The 20,394-nt window shown below is 43.1% G+C and overlaps 1 protein-coding gene across 1 annotated transcript; it reads right to left on the bottom strand.

The window, feature by feature from the left end:
• Positions 1–1,819: 1,819 nt before the first annotated feature.
• LOC106561611 (actin, alpha cardiac muscle 1) lies at positions 1,820–7,635 on the bottom strand. The gene is made up of 8 exons (XM_014125732.2): positions 7,417–7,635; positions 5,768–5,919; positions 4,890–5,129; positions 4,627–4,711; positions 4,292–4,453; positions 3,701–3,892; positions 2,450–2,631; positions 1,820–2,221 (listed from the first exon to the last, which is right to left on the bottom strand). Exons 2-8 carry the CDS (start codon positions 5,894–5,896, stop codon positions 2,078–2,080), a joined length of 1,134 nt encoding a protein of 377 aa, XP_013981207.1. The 5' UTR covers positions 5,897–5,919; positions 7,417–7,635; the 3' UTR covers positions 1,820–2,077.
• Positions 7,636–20,394: the final 12,759 nt, after the last annotated feature.

Below are 20,394 nucleotides of genomic sequence, written 5' to 3'. Positions count from 1 at the left end.
CCTGATACCTCCACCTTAATTTATCTTTAACTCCTCTACCCAGCCTGGAGAGGAGAGGCGAGAGAGAAGTGGGTCAGAGGCTGCTGGGCTGGCTGGCTGCAGAACTAAGTTTGGCATCATAACCTTATGTTACAGTAGCTCGCTCCATGAGAAATCACAACCACTCACAGAGCAAGAAACTGAGAAGTAACCCTGGGATGTATTATAACCAAGCATGCAGGTGAAGGAAGTTCATGTCTGTCTGGCTGCTCAAAGAAAGACAAACAGCTAAATATGTTGTTTCCCCATTCTTCTATTGTGTCTGAATTTTCTGGTCAGTTGTGCCCATAATCACGACATTGTGGCCCTTGTCAACCGCACAAATATATAGAAGTCAATGGATTTGTCTAGAGATATTAGGGTACAGAAGCCCATTCAATACAAAACTTAACTGTTATTTATTCAAAAAGTACATGGTACCTACACAGTAATAACAAATGAATTGCATTTTTGTACTGTGAAATGTGAAATGAGGTGCAGCAACTTACAGGGTGGGATTAGTCTTATTTGTCATTTTCTCTTTCAGACAGCTTGCTAGACCAATCAAACCATTTACATAACAGTCAAATAAAATGTTATTGGTCGCATACACATATTTAGTTATTGCGGGTGTAGTAACATTCTGTTTTCAACACAGAATTGCAAATGTATTCATGTCTATAAATTAAAAATCTCTGTGGAAGATAGTTTTTTTCCAGGTGAAGTGCAAATTCACTGTAGTGCACTACTTTTGACTAGGGCGCTGCTCAAAAGTAGTGCACTAAGCTACTGTCGAAAGTGTTGCACTGTACAGGGAACAGGATTTCAGAAGTAACCCAAGTCAGATAATCAAGACGCTCTCGTGTTCCCTGGACAGTAGTACTGCAATCTCCCTCTGATTGGTACCACGTGAAGAAGCAGACGAGACATTCCCTTTTCAGCAGGGAATACAGCATGTAGCAGAGTGTCGTTAGAAAGAAACGTCCATGGTACACACCGCTTCTGTCCTAGATTGTAATTACATGTCTTCTTCTCATGTTGGGAGGATGGAGACAACAGTGCATGTCTACACTGCTACTACATTTGGCTGTGGCTCTAAATATTATCTAACCTGTTGTACAGATTAAATAATATTCTCTGTATGTTGATGTATCTGTTGCCTGCAACATATTTGACTGTTTGTCATCATATAGCTAGTGTGCAAACAACACCCAAGAGCTTACTAAACGGGTCGTGGCGAGTGACTTCACCGCCCTGAAAAGACTAACTTCTGCCACCCAGTGGGCTTTGCGTCACATTACAGTATATTTCAACTGGGACCTCATCTACATCAAACTAAACATCAAACCCAAACCACTTCATTTGATGTGTAGTTGTAATGTAAATGTATGGAGTCCACTCAGATAATAATGGAAGTATATTAGCATTTTTTTTCTATGTTTGAGAAAGCTTTCAACAGAAAATGTCAAATGTCATATGTGTAAATAATATATAAGCATATCCCAGAATGTCTAATTAGTGGAATGGAAATGCAGTTACTCTCCATGCTCTGTGACATCTGTTAACACTGTAGACTTGTGATTGTGCAAAATTGTCCTGGAAGAAGTCATTTTTGTCAAACTACTTTTGATGAACCTGATTATATTACGTTTCATAAGGTCACATGGGCAACTGCATAACAACTAACAGGTCATAAGGTCACATGGGCAACTGCATAACAACTAACAGGTCATAAGGTCACATGGGCAACTGCATAACAACTAACAGGTCATAAGGTCACATGGGCAACTGCACAGGGAAGTCAAAAGGCAGAATTCATTTATTTAGCAATATCAAATCAAATCAAATTTTATTGGTCACATACACGTGTTTAGCAGATGTTATTGCGGGTGTAGCGAAATTCTTGTAAATATCCTGATAGTCCGATGACCCATAATACAGATTGCACAAATAGTAAACAAATACAATGGGTCGTTTGTGGGGATTAGAGACACATGAGAAAAACAGAGAGCAATGATTTTAGGGCAGGAAGAGAGTCGAGATAAGAGGTGAGTGTAATTTAGAAGCACTTCCTGTGGACGATTGAGGGCCCGGCCTCCTCATACTCGTCTTTGCTGATCCACATGGCCTGGAAGGTGGACAGGGAGGCCAGGATGGAGCCGCCGATCCAGACAGAGTATTTACGCTCAGGGGGGGCAATCATCTACAGGGAGCGATAGTCAGCGGTTAGGACCGAGTCAAGTTGGGGTTTTATGCAAAGTCAAGTGTCTATACTAATCAAACTTTGCTTCACCAAGGGTACTTTGAAACTTTTTCTTCAAAGTACTTTTAGGTTCATCACTGTTAAATAATTGACTCACAGTAATTGGATGGTGGTAAGGTTAGGTGGATGTAATTATCAAAGAGAATAAGATGCATATATTATACATACCTTGATTTTCATAGTGCTGGGGGCCAGGGCTGTGATCTCCTTCTGCATGCGGTCACCGATACCAGGGTACATGGTGGTACCGCCGGACAAGACGTTGTTGGCGTACAGGTCCTTACGGATGTCAATGTCGCACTTCATGATGCCGTTGTATGTGGTCTCATGGATACCAGCAGACTCCATACCTATGGGGATAACAAATAACAGTCTTTACACCAATATTCTGAACTGCATACCTATGGGGATAACAAATAACAGTCTTTACACCAATATTCTGAACTGCATACCTATGGGGATAACAAATAACAGTCTTTACACCAATATTCTGAACTGCATACCTATGGGGATAACAAATAACAGTCTTTACACCCATTTTCATACCTATGGGGATAACAAATAACAGTCTTTACACCCATATTGTGAACTGCATACCTATGGGGATAACAAATAACAGTCTTTACACCAATATTCTGAACTGCATACCTATGGGGATAACAAATAACAGTCTTTACACCCATATTCTGAACTGCATACCTATGGGGATAACAAATAACAGTCTTTACACCCATATTCTGAACTGCATACCTATGGGGATAACAAATAACAGTCTTTACACCCATATTCTGAACTGCATACCTATGGGGATAACAAATAACAGTCTTTACACCCATATTCTGAACTGCATACCTATGGGGATAACAAATAACAGTCTTTACACCCATATTCTGAACTGCATACCTATGGGGATAACAAATAACAGTCTTTACACCCATATTCTGAACTGCATACCTATGGGGATAACAAATAACAGTCTTTACACCCATATTCTGAACTGCATACGTATGGGACAAACAGTCTTGGGCAAGAGAATAGAGCAACAGAGCAATGGATTCTGAGCCTTGTCATGTGTAGTGAAGCCTCCGTTGGAAAAGAGAGGATAAAACCAAACCACAAACTTCATAAGCAAGATATAATAGACAATGAAATAATGACACATAGAGTACTCTCGTGAAAATGATATCAATAAATAAATAAATAATAAATATCCTTCATGAATGACCCATATGGTGACTTTTACTTCCTCTTATCCTGCATGATCTTGTATGCATTACTTGTGCTACAGCACAGAATATCTAGCCTGGTCCCAGATCTAACAGCCATATTGGCTGACAACAGCCATATAGGAGTTGACAAGACAAACTGATCTGGGACCAGGCTATAGAACATTGTGAAGTTGTAAGATTTTGTACTGACCGATGAAGGAGGGCTGGAAGAGGGTCTCTGGGCAACGGAACCTCTCGTTACCGATGGTGATGACCTGTCCATCGGGCAACTCGTAGGACTTCTCCAGAGAGGAGGAGGAGGCAGCGGTGGCCATCTCATTCTCAAAGTCTAGGGCCACGTAACACAGCTTCTCCTTGATGTCACGGACAATCTCTCTCTCAGCTGTGGGATTCAAGTATAGCATTGAGTTTGTGAGATCATGTTGCCAACCGTGGACAGGCATAAAGGAAGAAACGGTAACTGTAGGGGGGACCTTAACCTATGTGTCAATTCTAACTACACTGATTAGGCTCTTCTACAGGCACAGTCACTACACTAGGAAAATAAAGAAGGATTGCAGTTACTCTATTTTGCCAATAGGATACACTGTAAGATAATGAGAGATCAACAAAGGTGACAAGATGCAATTAAACAAAAAAGTCAGGTGTTGACACATCATATAAACTGGGTGAAAGGTGACATTTTTTATGATACTGTTAGAAGGTACAAAATAAACATTTCTGTCAATATTGATATAGTTGTAGATGAGTTTGGTTGTATCGAAAAGGTCTCCATGGTTACCGGTGGTAACGAAAGAGTATCCTCTCTCAGTGAGGATCTTCATCAGATAATCAGTCAGGTCTCTGCCAGCCAAGTCCAGTCTCATGATGGCGTGGGGCAAGGCGTAACCCTCATACACGGGCACGTTGTGGGTCACACCATCACCAGCGTCCAGCACAATACCTGCACAGGTGAGACACATTAGTACAAACACACTGACGAGCATCATAGTGGTCAATGCCAGGGTTGTGGGTTTTTCATTCCTGCTGGTGCCAAATATTCTAAAATGTATGCATTCGCTGTACCGTAAGTCACTTTTTTACAGTAGTCAGTTTTGGGTTAGGAGGCGCACTCACCTGTTGTACGACCAGAGGCATACAGAGACAGCACAGCCTGGATGGCCACATACATAGCTGGCACATTGAAGGTCTCAAACATGATCTGCCAGGAAGAAAACAGGCTCATAAATCCATTATTTGGCAATGCAAATAATAATAATATAACGCAAATATATAACGCAAATATAATAATATCATCAATCAACATTAGTTATGTTGTAATGCTCAACAGCATAAGATTACCAGCCAGGTAATTGGATTAATTAAGGCAGGTGACCCACCTGGGTCATCTTCTCCCTGTTGGCCTTGGGGTTGAGGGGGGCCTCAGTGAGCAGGACGGGGTGCTCTTCAGGGGCCACACGCAGCTCATTGTAGAAGGTGTGATGCCAGATCTTCTCCATGTCGTCCCAGTTAGTGATGATGCCATGCTCAATGGGGTACTTGAGGGTCAGGATACCTCTCTTGCTCTGGGCCTCGTCTCCAACATAGGAGTCCTTCTGACCCATACCCACCATCACACCCTGCAGGGGAATCGAGAGACAGGCAAGGCTCATTCATGTGTACAGTAGGTACAGGTCACAGCAGGGAGGACGGGTTTGTGGTAGTGACTGGAGTGGAATTAGTGGAATGGTATCAAATACATCAAACACATGGTCTCCAGCTGTTTGATGCCATTCCATTTAATCCATTCCGGCCATTATAATGAGCCGTTCTCCCCTCAGCAGCCTCCTGTGGTCCAGATGTGAACGTGAACAGCAACAGACACATATTGATCTGCAAATGACACACACACGGTCTGGTTTCCCAGACCCAGGTTAAACCTACTAAACTAAAAAGCATGCTCAATAGAGAATCTCCATTGAATGTTTTTTTTTTGCCCAGGTCTAGGCTTCATCTGGCTTCAGGAAACGTGCCCGTACTGTAGTCTGAGTGCCAGTCTGTTTGTGCCATCATGCCAACTCCTTTTCACTCGTCGTCATGCCATGTTTGGCTTGGTAATGACAGCAATGTAGTTGGCAAGAGCACAAACAGATCTGAGCCCAGGTTAGCCATACTGTAGAAGCAATGACAGACTAACAATAGTGTTGCGGCTCTATTTCAGGAATGACCCTCTGATTGACATGGAAGGGTAGTAGAGGAGAGTAAGATGGGGTCTGACCTGATGACGGGGGCGCCCCACAATAGAGGGGAACACTGCCCTGGGGGCATCATCACCGGCAAAGCCAGCCTTCACCAGTCCTGAGCCGTTGTCGCATACCAAGGCTGTTGTCTCTTCCTCGTCACACATGGTTGAGTCTGGTTACTGTGGGCCTACACACACACACACACACACACACACACACACACACACACACACACACACACACACACACACACACACACACACACACACACACACACACACACACACACACACACACACACACACACACACACACACACACCAAACAGACCAGTTGTCAGGTGTATCAGAGTGCAATGTGTTTCACACACAGCATATGGTAGTAACAAAATAAGGTATTACCGCATTAGAGTTTACTTTTTAGCCAGTAGTTCTGAAAGTAGCGCTCACGAGTGGTCCCTGAAAATTACTACGTCACATATGTGCAGATATGTGCACCATGTCATTGCTTTCTCTCTCTGCTGTGTGTGCATGATGTGACTCTTGCTAGCTGTCACTCAAGTGGCGAGGGACTGAAGCTCATTGGTTTACATTTAATTACTAGGTTGCTGGCTCACATGGGGGAAAATGGAGGGAAAATGGAGAAGCACAGCTTCCAGAAAAACAGTCACTTCAAACTAGGGATTTTGTGGCTAATTGATGTAAAACAGTAATTCTGCTCATAGATTATGGATGTATGAACTACACATTGACACATCCAGCCCAAAGCGGAAGGTTTAAAAAAGGCTTAATAGTTGCCAAAGTTCCAGAGCATGTCTTTAACAGTAGCTGCCCTTCCCATTGTGGTCTCATTCTGTCTGTCTGTCTGTCTGTCTGTCTGTCTGTCTGTCTGTCTGTCTGTCTGTCTGTCTGTCTGTCTGTCTGTCTGTCTGTCTGTCTGTCTGTCTGTCTGTCTGTCTGTCTGTCTGTCTGTCTGTCTGTCTGTGCTGACTGTCTGTGCTGACTGTCTGTGCTGACTGTCTGTGCTGACTGTCTGTGCTGACTGTCTGTGCTGTTCTCATATGCCATGCTGGACCCATAACTCACTTTTAGTTGACTGACCAATGATTTGATTGACTAACTGTTATGTTATTGTAATGTACAAAACAGAGGCTAGTGTTACATTTTAATCGCTTTAAGTGCTTAAAAGGTATTTCTGTGTTGGTCTTAACCAACAGCCTAAAACACAACCAAAAGAAGTTCTTAAAAATCTATTAAAGCAAGGACTTGTATTGCATTTCCTACCCATATTAGCAGGGTGGTTGTGAGATCACTTATATAGTAACATAATCTGTCAGAAAATGCTTGAATGGCTCTTTTTCTCTCATATTTGGTATTTGGTATTTATTAATAAGATCCCCAGTAGCTGTTGCAAAAGCAGCAGCTACTCTTCCTGGGGTCCACACATGCCTGTAACATACTGTGTGTTCTGTGTTTAAGTATAAATGATACGTATAGATTACATGGTCATGTGTGGTAATTATGATAAAGCCACTGGTCGTAAGTTGCCACTGAGAGAATAGTTGTCACTGAGAGAATAGCATCTGCCAAATGACTAGCGTAAATGTAATACTATGAGATAAATTACTATTACGGTAATCCCATAATCCCATTGAAACAGAGTATTGCATGTGTGCAGGACTTACCCTGGAGAGCTGGACAGGAGGCGATGTGTTACAGTCCCTTGAAAGAGAGAGAGACGAGAGGAGAGTGCGCCTGGCTCACCTGCTCTCTGAATTTAAATAGGAATAGGCAGGACCCATGCCATCACATACCTTCAAAACCTCAGGCCTTTTTAGGAGACATTGTCACCCTTACAAACCAATGCGGAACTGAAAAGCACATACACACACACACACACGTGCACACACACTCACTCAAGAGTCTCATTTGGCCTCTGATAATTTATAGCTGGTTGGCGGAGCCCTGGTCTATAGTTGGACAACTGGAAGACAGGTTGATGATGCGTCTGCAGAGAAAGGCATGTTGGAGGCCACTATTAATAAGGTCTGGTGCATCAGTCATAATGGAGATATGGCCCTTTGTCTGTCTGTCTGTATGTCTGTCTGTAATTCATAACACAGTGTTACAGCCAACCAACCAGAGACAAGTGACAACGCAAAGCCTTTATGGAACCTCCGCCAGGCCTTCAAAGGACGTTTCAGAGACTCAGTAGCAATGGGAGTGGACAAAAGTCATATAAAGACATACAATGACAAGACTGTTTTAATCAATATAAATGTAGGACATACTTTAACAAACCAAAATAAACATCTATGGTGACTGTGTAACCGATGTGAAATGGCTAGCTAGTTAGCGGTGCGCGTTAGTAGTGTTGAATCGGAGACATCACTCACTCTGAGACCTTGAAGTGGTTGTATCCCTTGCTCTGCAAGGGTTGTGGCTTTTGTGGAGCGATGGTTGTTGATGTGTTCAGAGGGTTCCTGGTTCGATCCCAGGTTGGGCCAAGGAGAGGGACGGGAGCAACACTGTAATATTAATGTTATTGACCCGGATCACTCTGTTAGGCTCTGTCCAGCTGCTAGGATTGCTGCTGTGGAGGAGGAAGTCAAAGGGAGGTGAGTGTAACCTACGTGAAATGCATAGCTAATTAGCGGTGCACGCTAGTAGTGGTCAATCGGTGACGTCACTCACTCTGAGACCATGAAGTGATTGTTTCCCTTGCTTTTGTGGAGCGATGGTTGTTGATGTGTTTAGAGGGTCCCTGTTTCGAGTCCAGGTTGGGACAAGGAGAGGGAAGGAAGCAACACAGTTACAACTGCTCAGTGTTCAATGACCAGAGAATGTGTCCCTCAGGCTTGGGCTTGACTCCTTCCAATTAAGTTAATTGAATTCTGTCATGTCAATGTCAATGACCCCTATTACTAGCCTGTTCAACCTCTCTTTCATATTGTCTGAGATTCCCATAGATTGGAAAGCTGCCGCGGTCATCCCCCTCTTCAAAGTGGGAGACACTCTAGACCCAAACTGCTACAGACCTATATCTATTCTACCCTGCCTTTCTAAGGTCTTTGAAAGCCAAGTTAACAAACAGATTACCGACCATTTCGAATCTCACCATACCTTCTCCGCTATGCAATCTGGTTTCAGAGCTGGTCAAGGGTGCACCTCAGCCACGCTCAAGGTCCTAAATGATATCACAACCACCATCGATAAGAGACATTACTGTGCAGCCGTATTCATCTACCTGGCCAAGGCTTTCGACTCTGTCAATCACAACATTCTTATTGGCAGATTCAACAGCCTTGGTTTATCAAATGATTGCCTCGCCTGGTTTACCAACTACTTCTCTGATAGAGTTCAGTGTGTCAAATCGGAGGGCCTGTTGACCTCTGGCAGTCTCTATGGGGGTGCCACAGGGTTCAAATCTCGGGCCGACTCTCTTCTCTGTATACATCAATGATGTCGCTCTCGCTGGTGGTGATTCTTTGATCCACCTCTACGCAGACGACACCATTCTGTATACCTCTGGCCCTTCGTTGGACATTGTGTTAACTAACCTCCAGATGAGCTTCAATGATATACAACTCTCCTTCCGTGGCCTCCAACTGCTCTTAAATGCAAGTAAAACTAAATGCATGCTCTTCAACCGATCGCTCCCGCACCTTCCCGCCCATCCAGCATCACTACTCTGGACGGTTCTGACTTAGAATATGTGGACAACTACAAATACCTAGGTGTCTGGTTAGACTGTAAACTCTCCTTCCAGACTCACATTAAACATCTCCAATCCAAAATTAAATCTAGAATCGGCTTCCTATTTCGCAACAAAGCATCCTTCACTCATGCTACCAAACATTCCCTTGTAAAACTGACCATCCTACTGATCCTCGTCTTCGGCGATGTCATTTACAAAATAGCTCAAAATAGCTTTACTCAACAAATTGGATGCAGTCTATCACAGTGCCATCCGTTTTGTCACCAAAGCCCCATATACTACCCACCACTGCGACCTGTATGATCTCGTTGGCTGGCCCTCGCTTCATACTCATCGCCAAACCCACTGGCTCCAGGTCATCTACAAGTCTCTGCTAGGTAAAGCCCCGCCTTATCTCAGCTCACTGGTCACCATAGCAGCACCCAACCATAGCACGCGCTCCAGCAGGTATATCTCACTGGTCACCCCCAAAGCCAATTCTTCCTTTGGCCGCCTCTCCTTCTAGTTCTCTGCTGCCAATGACTGGAACGAACTGCGAAAATCTCTGAAGCTGGAGACTCTTACTTCCCTCACTAGCTTTAAGCACCAGCTGTCAGAGCAGCTCACAGATCACTGCACCTGTACATAGCTCATCTGTAAATAGCCCATCCAATCTACCTCATCCCCATACTGTATTAATTAATTTATTTATTTATCTTGCTCCTTTGTACCCCAGTATCTCAACTTGCACATTCATCTTCTGCACATCCTACCATTCCAGTGTTTAATTGCTATATTGTAATTACTTTGCCACCATGGCCTATTTATTGCCTTACCTCTCTTATCCTACCTCATTTGCACATGCTGTATATAGATTTTTCTACTTTATTATTGATTGTATGTTTGTTTGTTTATTCCATGTGTAACTCTGTGTTGTTGTATGTGTCGAACTGCTTTGCTTTATCTTGGCCAGGTCGCAGTTGCAAATGAGAACTTGTTCTCAACTAGCCTACCTGGTTAAATAAAGGTGAAATAAAAAAATAAAAAAACAATTGGGAAATTGGAATTTCAATTTACTGTTTGAATTGATCCCAACCCTGATGTTCCTACAGTAAAACTATTGTCCTCAATCAATGAAGTAATCTTTACACAGTGGTAAACCACAGTGACAGCAGACTCTATTCCATACTGACCCTCGTTGACCATAGTTACTGTAACCTGGTTACCAGGTCTCATTGTCAACCACAGACCAGAGGAAGTTGTTCAGGAGATGACCAAAAAAGGAATTGATGGTTTGAATGGTGTTGAAGGAGGGGCATCCACAGCACTTCTACTGAATGGGGTGGTTGAAACATCCCTAGATGTCCCCCAGTGGCCATTCAATTACTGACAAGAAGACAAGATTCAGAATCAGATGATAGTCTCTCTTTCCAGCCATGCACATGGAACAGTAGCCTATTTCACCCACAGTCGACAAGGTTGCTGGTGGAAAAAGAGACTATTCAAATTATAACAAGTAAAGGGAGAAATTCTGATCTTTATCCACTAATTGGTCTTTTGACAGATCAGATCACCTCTTTTGCCAATAATTGGGTAAAATATAAGAATTGGGCTGCCTGTGTAAACGCAGCCATTAAGTCACACTAACACACTAACTAATCGGTTGGCCTAGGATAAGACTGTTAGCGTAGCAAGGTCATTAAATTATGCTGCAGTTAAGTAGTAAGGTTCATGTTATTTTAGAATTAAATCAATCAAATGTAATTAGTCAAATGCTTCGTAGAGTAACAGTGAAATGCTTACGGGTTCTTTTCCAACAATGCAGATTTAAAGACACAGATGTTTATTTTATATAATAGAAATAGGGATACGAGGAATAAATACACAGTGAATAATAAATAACAATAAGGAGTAAATGATAACATGGCTAATTACAGGGAGTACCAGTACTGAGTCGTTGTTCAGGGGTATGAGGTAATAACATGGCTATATACAGGGTGTACCAGTACTGAGTCGTTGTTCAGGGGTATGAGGTAATAACATGGCTATATACAGGGAGTACCAGTACTGAGTCGTTGTTCAGGGGGATGAGGTAATAACATGGCTATATACAGGGAGTACCAGTACTGAGTCAATGTGCAGGGGTACGAGGTAATAACATGACTATATACAGGGAGTACCAGTACTGAGTCGTTGTTCAGGGGTATGAGGTAATAACATGGCTATATACAGGGAGTACCAGTACTGAGTCGTTGTTCAGGGATACGAGGTATTAACATGGCTATATACAGGGAGTACCAGTACTGAGTCAATGTGCAGGGGTTCGAGGTAATAACATGGCTATATACAGGGAGTACCAGTACTGAGTCGTTGTTCAGGGGTATGAGGTAATAACATGGCTATATACAGGGAGTACCAGTACTGAGTTGTTGTTCAGGGGTATGAGGTAATAACATGGCTATATACAGGGAGTACCAGTACTGAGTCGTTGTTCAGGGGTATGAGGTAATAACATGGCTATATGCAGGGAGTACCAGTACTGAGTCAATGTGCAGGGATATGAGGTAATAACATGGCTATATACAGGGAGTACCAGTACTGAGTTGTTGTTCAGGGGTACGAGGTATTAACATGGCTATATGCAGGGAGTACCAGTATTGAGTCTTGTTTACCAGTCTTGTTTAGCAGTCTTATGGCTTGGGGTTAGAAGCTGTTCAGGTTCCTGTTGGTTACAGACTTGGTGCACTGGTACCGCTTACCGTGCGGTAGCAGAGAGAACAGTCTATGGCTTGAGTGGCTATAGTCTTTGACAATTTTTTGGGGCTTCCTCAGACACCGTCTGGTATAAAGGTCCTTGATGGCAGGGAGCTCGGCCCAAGTTATGTACTGGGCCATACTCATCACCCTCTGTAGCGCCTTGCAGTCGGGTGCCTTCCAGTTTCCGAACCAAGCGGTGATGCAGCCAGTCAAGATGCTCTCATTGGTGTAGCTGTAGAACTTTTTGAGGATCTGAGGGCCCACGCCAAATCTTTTCAGCCTCTTGAGGAGGAAGAGGTGATGTCGTGCCCTCTTCACAACTGTGTAGGTGTGTGTGGACCATGTTAATTCCTTAGTGATGTGGACACCGAGGAACCTGAAGCTCTCGACCCACTCCACTACAGACCCATCGATGTGGATGGGGGCGTGCTCGGCACTCCATTTCTTCTAGTCGTCAGCAAACTTGAAGGCCAGAGAATGTTATCAAGCCAAGGTAATAACACTTTAGGATTATTTGTGTCAGTGTCTTTGGCAGCCAGGGGTAGCAGAGGAGAGGAGGAGGAGAGGAAGAGGAGAGGAGGGGGAGGTTATGTGAGCTTATGGAACGTTGGCCTCCTTCCCGTCTTTTAACTCTGTCCTTCGCTAATCTTACAGCCTCATTGACCCCCTTACTTTAGTTTATATTACATTACTGAACTGCTTTACTGCACAGCTGGTCACAAATCAGCTGGATGAACATGAACTCGAACACTGCAAAACATGAACATGAACACTGATAAACATGAACATGAACACTGCTAAACATGAACATGAACACTGCTAAACATGAACATGAACACTGCTAAACATTAACATGAACACTGCTAAACATGAACATGAACACTGCTAAACCTGCAGCCCAACAGCAGTTTGCTATGTTAACTGGATAAACCTGCGGCCCAACAGCAGTTTGCTATGTTAACTGGATAAACCTGCAGCCCAACAGTAGTTTGCTATGTTAACTGAATAAACCTGCAGTTTGCTATGTTAACTGGATAAACCTGCAGCCCAACAGTAGTTTGCTATGTTAACTGGATAAACCTGCAGTTTGCTATGTTAACTGGATAAACCTGCAGTTTGCTATGTTAACTGGATAAACCTGCAGTTTGCTATGTTAACTGGATACACCTGCAGTTTGCTATGTTAACTGGATAAACCTGCAGTTTGCTATGTTAACTGGATAAACCTGCAGTTTGCTATGTTAACTGGATAAACCTGCAGTTTGCTATGTTAACTGGATAAACCTGCAGTTTGCTATGTTAACTGGATAAACCTGCAGTTTGCTATGTTAACTGGATAAACCTGCGGCCCAACAGCAGTTTGCTATGTTAACTGGATAAACCTGCAGTTTGCTATGTTAACTGGATAAACCTGCGGCCCAACAGCAGTTTGCTATGTTAACTGGATAAACCTGCAGTTTGCTATGTTAACTGGATAAACCTGCGGCCCAACAGCAGTTTGCTATGTTAACTGGATAAACCTGCAGTTTGCTATGTTAACTGGATAAACCTGCGGCCCAACAGCAGTTTGCTATGTTAACTGGATAAACCTGCAGCCCAACAGCAGTTTGCTATGTTAACTGGATAAACCTGCAGCCCAACAGCAGTTTGCCATGTTAACTGGATAAACCTGCAGTTTGCTATGTTAAGTGGATAAACCTGCAGTTTGCTATGTTAACTGGATAAACCTGCAGCCCAACAGCAGTTTGCTATGTTAACTGGATAAACCTGCAGCCCAACAGCAGTTTGCTATGTTAACTGGATAAACCTGCAGCCCAACAGCAGTTTGCTATGTTAACTGGATAAACCTGCAGTTTGCTATGTTAACTGGATAAAACTGCGGCCCAACAGCAGTTTGCTATGTTAACTGGATAAACCTGCAGTTTGCTATGTTAACTGGATAAACCTGCGGCCCAACAGCAGGTTGCTATGTTAACTGGATAAACCTGCAGTTTGCTATGTTAACTGGATAAACCTGCAGCCCAACAGCAGTTTGCTATGTTAACTGAATAAACCTGCAGTTTGCTATGTTAACTGGATAAACCTGCAGCCCACGCAGTTTGCTATGTTAACTGGATAAACCTGCAGTTTGCTATGTTAACTGGATAAACCTGCAGCAGCAGTTTGCTATGTTAACTGGATAAACCTGCGGCCCAACAGCAGTTTGCTATGTTAACTGGATAAACCTGCAGAATTTGCTATGTTAACTGAATAAACCTGCGCCCAACAGCAGTTTGCTATGTTAACTGGATAAACCTGCAGTTTGCTATGTTAACTGGATAAACCTGCGGCCCAACAGCAGTTTGCTATGTTAACTGGATAAACCTGCAGTTTGCTATGTTAACTGGATAAACCTGCGGCCCAACAGCAGTTTGCTATGTTAACTGGATAAACCTGCAGTTTGCTATGTTAACTGGATAAACCTGCGGCCCAACAGCAGTTTGCTATGTTAACTGGATAAACCTGCAGTTTGCTATGTTAACTGGATAAACCTGCGGCCCAACAGCAGTTTGCTATGTTAACTGGATAAACCTGCAGCCGTTTGCTATGTTAACTGGATAAACCTGCGGCCCAACAGCAGTTTGCCATGTTAACTGGATAAACCTGCAGCCCAACAGCAGTTTGCTATGTTAACTGGATAAACCTGCAGTTTGCTATGTTAACTGGATAAACCTGCAGCCCAACAGCAGTTTGCTATGTTAACTGGATAAACCTGCAGTTTGCTATGTTAACTGGATAAACCTGCAGCCCAACAGCAGTTTGCTATGTTAACTGGATAAACCTGCGGCCCAACAGCAGTTTGCTATGTTAACTGGATAAACCTGCAGCCCAACAGTAGTTTGCTATGTTAACTGAATAAACCTGCAGTTTGCTATGTTAACTGGATAAACCTGCAGTTTGCTATGTTAACTGGATAAACCTGCAGTTTGCTATGTTAACTGGATAAACCTGCAGTTTGCTATGTTAACTGGATAAACCTGCGGCCCAACAGCAGTTTGCTATGTTAACTGGATAAACCTGCAGTTTGCTATGTTAACTGGATAAACCTGCGGCCCAACAGCAGTTTGCTATGTTAACTGGATAAACCTGCAGTTTGCTATGTTAACTGGATAAACCTGCGGCCCAACAGCAGTTTGCTATGTTAACTGGATAAACCTGCAGTTTGCTATGTTAACTGGATAAACCTGCGGCCCAACAGCAGTTTGCTATGTTAACTGGATAAACCTGCAGCCCAACAGCAGTTTGCTATGTTAACTGGATAAACCTGCAGCCCAACAGCAGTTTGCCATGTTAACTGGATAAACCTGCAGTTTGCTATGTTAACTGGATAAACCTGCAGTTTGCTATGTTAAGTGGATAAACCTGCAGTTTGCTATGTTAACTGGATAAACCTGCAGCCCAACAGCAGTTTGCTATGTTAACTGGATAAACCTGCAGCCCAACAGCAGTTTGCTATGTTAACTGGATAAACCTGCAGCCCAACAGCAGTTTGCTATGTTAACTGGATAAACCTGCAGTTTGCTATGTTAACTGGATAAACCTGCGGCCCAACAGCAGTTTGCTATGTTAACTGGATAAACCTGCAGTTTGCTATGTTAACTGGATAAACCTGCGGCCCAACAGCAGGTTGCTATGTTAACTGGATAAACCTGCAGTTTGCTATGTTAACTGGATAAACCTGCAGCCCAACAGCAGTTTGCTATGTTAACTGGATAAACCTGCAGTTTGCTATGTTAACTGGATAAACCTGCAGCCCAACAGCAGTTTGCTATGTTAACTGGATAAACCTGCAGTTTGCTATGTTAACTGGATAAACCTGCAGCCCAACAGCAGTTTGCTATGTTAACTGGATAAACCTGCGGCCCAACAGCAGTTTGCTATGTTAACTGGATAAACCTGCAGCCCAACAGTAGTTTGCTATGTTAACTGAATAAACCTGCAGTTTGCTATGTTAACTGGATAAACCTGCAGCCCAACAGTAGTTTGCTATGTTAACTGGATACACCTGCAGTTTGCTATGTTAACTGGATAAACCTGCAGTTTGCTATGTTAACTGGATAAACCTGCAGTTTGCTATGTTAACTGGATACACCTGCAGTTTGCTATGTTAACTGGATAAACCTGCAGTTTGCTATGTTAACTGGATAAACCTGCAGTTTGCTATGTTAACTGGATAAACCTGCAGTTTGTAATGTTAACTGGATAAACCTGCAGTTTGCTATGTTAACTGGATAAACCTGCAGTTTGCTATGTGAACTGGATAAACCTGCGGCCCAACAGCAGTTTGCTATGTTAACTGGATAAACCTGCAGTTTGCTATGTTAACTGGATAAACCTGCAGTTTGCTATGTTAACTGGATAAACCTGCAGTTTGCTATGTTAACTCGATAAACCCGCAGTTTGCTATGTTAACTGGATAAACCTGCGGCCCAACAGCAGTTTGCTATGTTAACTGGATAAACCTGCAGTTTGCTATGTTAACTGGATAAACCTGCAGTTTGCTATGTTAACTGGATAAACCTGCAGTTTGCTATGTTAACTGGATAAACCTGCAGCCCAACAGCAGGTTGCTATGTTAACTGGATAAACCTGCAGGTTGCTATGTTAACTGGATAAACCTGCAGTTTGCTATGTTAACTGGATAAACCTGCAGCCCAACAGCAGTTTGCTATGTTAACTGGATAAACCTGCAGCCCAACAGCAGTTTGCTATGTTAACTGGATAAACCTGCAGCCAAACAGCAGTTTGCTATGTTAACTGGATAAACCTGCAGTTTGCTATGTTAACTGGATAAACCTGCAGTTTGCTATGTTAACTGGATAAAGCTGCAGCCCAACAGCAGTTTGCTATGTTAACTGGATAAACCTGCGGCCCAACAGCAGTTTGCTATGTTAACTGGATAAACCTGCGCCCAACAGCAGTTTGCTATGTTAACTGGATAAACCTGCGGCCCAACTGCAGTTTGCTATGTTAACTGGATAAACCTGCAGTTTGCTATGTTAACTGGAAAACCTGCAGTTTGCTATGTTAACTGGATAAACCTGCGGCCCAACAGCAGTTTGCTATGTTAACTGGATAAACCTGCAGTTTGCTATGTTAACTGGATAAACCTGCAGCCCACGCAGTTTGCTATGTTAACTGGATAAACCTGCAGTTTGCTATGTTAACTGGATAAACCTGCAGTTTGCTATGTTAACTGGATAAACCTGCGGCCCAACAGCAGTTTGCTATGTTAACTGGATAAACCTGCAGTTTGCTATGTTAACTGGATAAACCTGCGGCCCAACAGCAGTTTGCTATGTTAACTGGATAAACCTGCAGTTTGCTATGTTAACTGGATAAACCTGCAGCCCAACAGCAGTTTGCTATGTTAACTGGATAAACCTGCAGTTTGCTATGTTAACTGGATAAACCTGCAGCCCAACAGCAGTTTGCTATGTTAACTGGATAAACCTGCAGTTTGCTATGTTAACTGGATAAACCTGCAGTTTGCTATGTTAACTGGATAAACCTGCAGCCCAACAGCAGTTTGCTATGTTAACTGGATAAACCTGCAGCCCAACAGCAGTTTGCTATGTTAACTGGATAAACCTGCAGTTTGCTATGTTAACTGGATAAACCTGCAGTTTGCTATGTTAACTGGATAAACCTGCAGTTTGCTATGTTAACTGGATAAACCTGCGGCCCAACAGCAGGTTGCTATGTTAACTGGATAAACCTGCAGTTTGCTATGTTAACTGGATAAACCTGCAGCCCAACAGCAGTTTGCTATGTTAACTGGATAAACCTGCAGTTTGCTATGTTAACTGGATAAACCTGCGGCCCAACAGCAGTTTGCTATGTTAACTGGATAAACCTGCAGTTTGCTATGTTAACTGGATAAACCTGCAGCCCAACAGCAGGTTGCTATGTTAACTGGATAAACCTGCAGTTTGCTATGTTAACTGGATAAACCTGCGGCCCAACAGCAGTTTGCTATGTTAACTGGATAAACCTGCGCCCAACAGCAGTTTGCTATGTTAACTGGATAAACCTGCGGCCCAACTGCAGTTTGCTATGTTAACTGGATAAACCTGCAGTTTGCTATGTTAACTGGAAAACCTGCAGTTTGCTATGTTAACTGGATAAACCTGCGGCCCAACAGCAGTTTGCTATGTTAACTGGATAAACCTGCAGTTTGCTATGTTAACTGGATAAACCTGCAGCCCAACAGCAGTTTGCTATGTTAACTGGATAAACCTGCAGTTTGCTATGTTAACTGGATAAACCTGCGGCCCAACAGCAGTTTGCTATGTTAACTGGATAAACCTGCAGTTTGCTATGTTAACTGGATAAACCTGCGGCCCAACAGCAGTTTGCTATGTTAACTGGATAAACCTGCAGTTTGCTATGTTAACTGGATAAACCTGCAGCCCAACAGCAGTTTGCTATGTTAACTGGATAAACCTGCAGTTTGCTATGTTAACTGGATAAACCTGCAGCCAACAGAGTTTGCTATGTTAACTGGATAAACCTGCAGCCCAACTAACTGCAGTTTGCTATGTTAACTGGATAAACCTGCAGCCCAACAGCAGTTTGCTATGTTAACTGGATAAACCTGCAGCCCAACAGCAGTTTGCTATGTTAACTGGATAAACCTGCAGTTTGCTATGTTAACTGGATAAACCTGCAGTTTGCTATGTTAACTGGATAAACCTGCAGTTTGCTATGTTAACTGGATAAACCTGCGGCCCAACAGCAGGTTGCTATGTTAACTGGATAAACCTGCAGTTTGCTATGTTAACTGGATAAACCTGCAGCCCAACAGCAGTTTGCTATGTTAACTGGATAAACCTGCAGTTTGCTATGTTAACTGGATAAACCTGCAGCCCAACAGCAGGTTGCTATGTTAACTGGATAAACCTGCAGTTTGCTATGTTAACTGGATAAACCTGCAGCCCAACAGCAGTTTGCTATGTTAACTGGATAAACCTGAATCAGAGAGGTGCGTCTTCGGCACCCGGGGAACAGTGGGTTAAGTGCCTTGCTCAGGGGCAGAAAGACAGATTTTTTACCTTGTTAGCACAGGGATTCGATCCAGCAACCTTACGGTTACTGGCCCAACGCTCTAACCACTAGGCTACCTGCCGCCCCAGAAGGTGCATCAGATAGACAAACGGACAAACTCAGTCTGAGAACCACTTTAAACCCAGAGACACAGATACAGACACAACGTTTTAACGCCACAAAAGTAGAAGCATAAATGCTTTGCATTGTCTTCCTTACAGAAGCTCTAACATTAGATTATTTTGACATGGAGGTTGTTAGCCTCGTAAACCAGTCTAACCTCTAACCTCACCTTTGTTTTATATCAGGCTAGGAGATCATTACCTCGTTCATGACTTTCTTACTCAGGGCCCATTGGACATAAAGCATATAAAAGAAGTACATAAAGCCTTGACCTCTTGTATTAGAGGGCGACAACTGGCCACATGCGATGCATGGTATTTGTTTATGGTTAAGGGTCTGGGGTGTGTTTTGACCTTGTAAACTAGGCCTTCATGTTGGTGCCCTGCAAAACACACACACACACACACACACACACACACACACACACACACACACACACACACACACACACACACACACACACACACGGTAGCCTATTGTTTTATGAGAAGTCCTGTTGCCATGAGATCATGTGACTAAGGTCCTACTTGTGACCCCCCCAGCATTCTCCCATCACTAGAAATAGCACCACCTCCCCCACATCTATGACCAGGTGGGGGTAGACCTAGTCATTATTTCCTCAAATGGTTTCCCTGGATAGGAGCAGCTCAGTGGTGTGAGCACTGGGCACCATAGTAGGCATTTGTAGACGGCCTTTGTTATTGGATTTAATATCTACTTGGTAAAGGCACTATTTTATCAAATAGAAAATAAAGGGAGCATTCATTTCTGGCATCAGGCCAGTATGGGGTGGGCTTTTGGGTCTGATTCAAAAGTAGCCCATGTACCAAAACAATTAACGCAATGCAACAGACAACCTGTCAATCATCATATATCTGTCACTCTGAAATGTTGATTTACTGTGACGACAGCCACAGACACTCAGTCACAATACAGTGTGTGGTTAAAAACCAGTAAAACCAGACAAAACCAGTCAAAACCAGTCAAAACCAGACATATAT

This window comes from Salmo salar, chromosome ssa10 (genome assembly GCF_905237065.1).
Source record: "Salmo salar chromosome ssa10, Ssal_v3.1, whole genome shotgun sequence".
NCBI lineage: Eukaryota > Metazoa > Chordata > Actinopteri > Salmoniformes > Salmonidae > Salmo > Salmo salar.
The sequence above is the reverse complement of the archived record's forward strand: the minus strand, read 5'-3'. Positions and strand labels throughout refer to the sequence as shown.

Coding starts and splice junctions, on each gene's coding strand:
- LOC106561611 (XM_014125732.2), bottom strand. CDS start 5,896: ATGTGTGACGAGGAAGAGACAACAGCCTTGGTATGCGACAACGGCTCA. Junction 3,893..4,291: donor ATACTCTTTCGTTACCACCG/GTAACCATGGAG, acceptor TGAATCCCACAG/CTGAGAGAGAGATTGTCCGT. Junction 2,222..2,449: donor CCAGCACTATGAAAATCAAG/GTATGTATAATA, acceptor CGCTCCCTGTAG/ATGATTGCCCCCCCTGAGCG.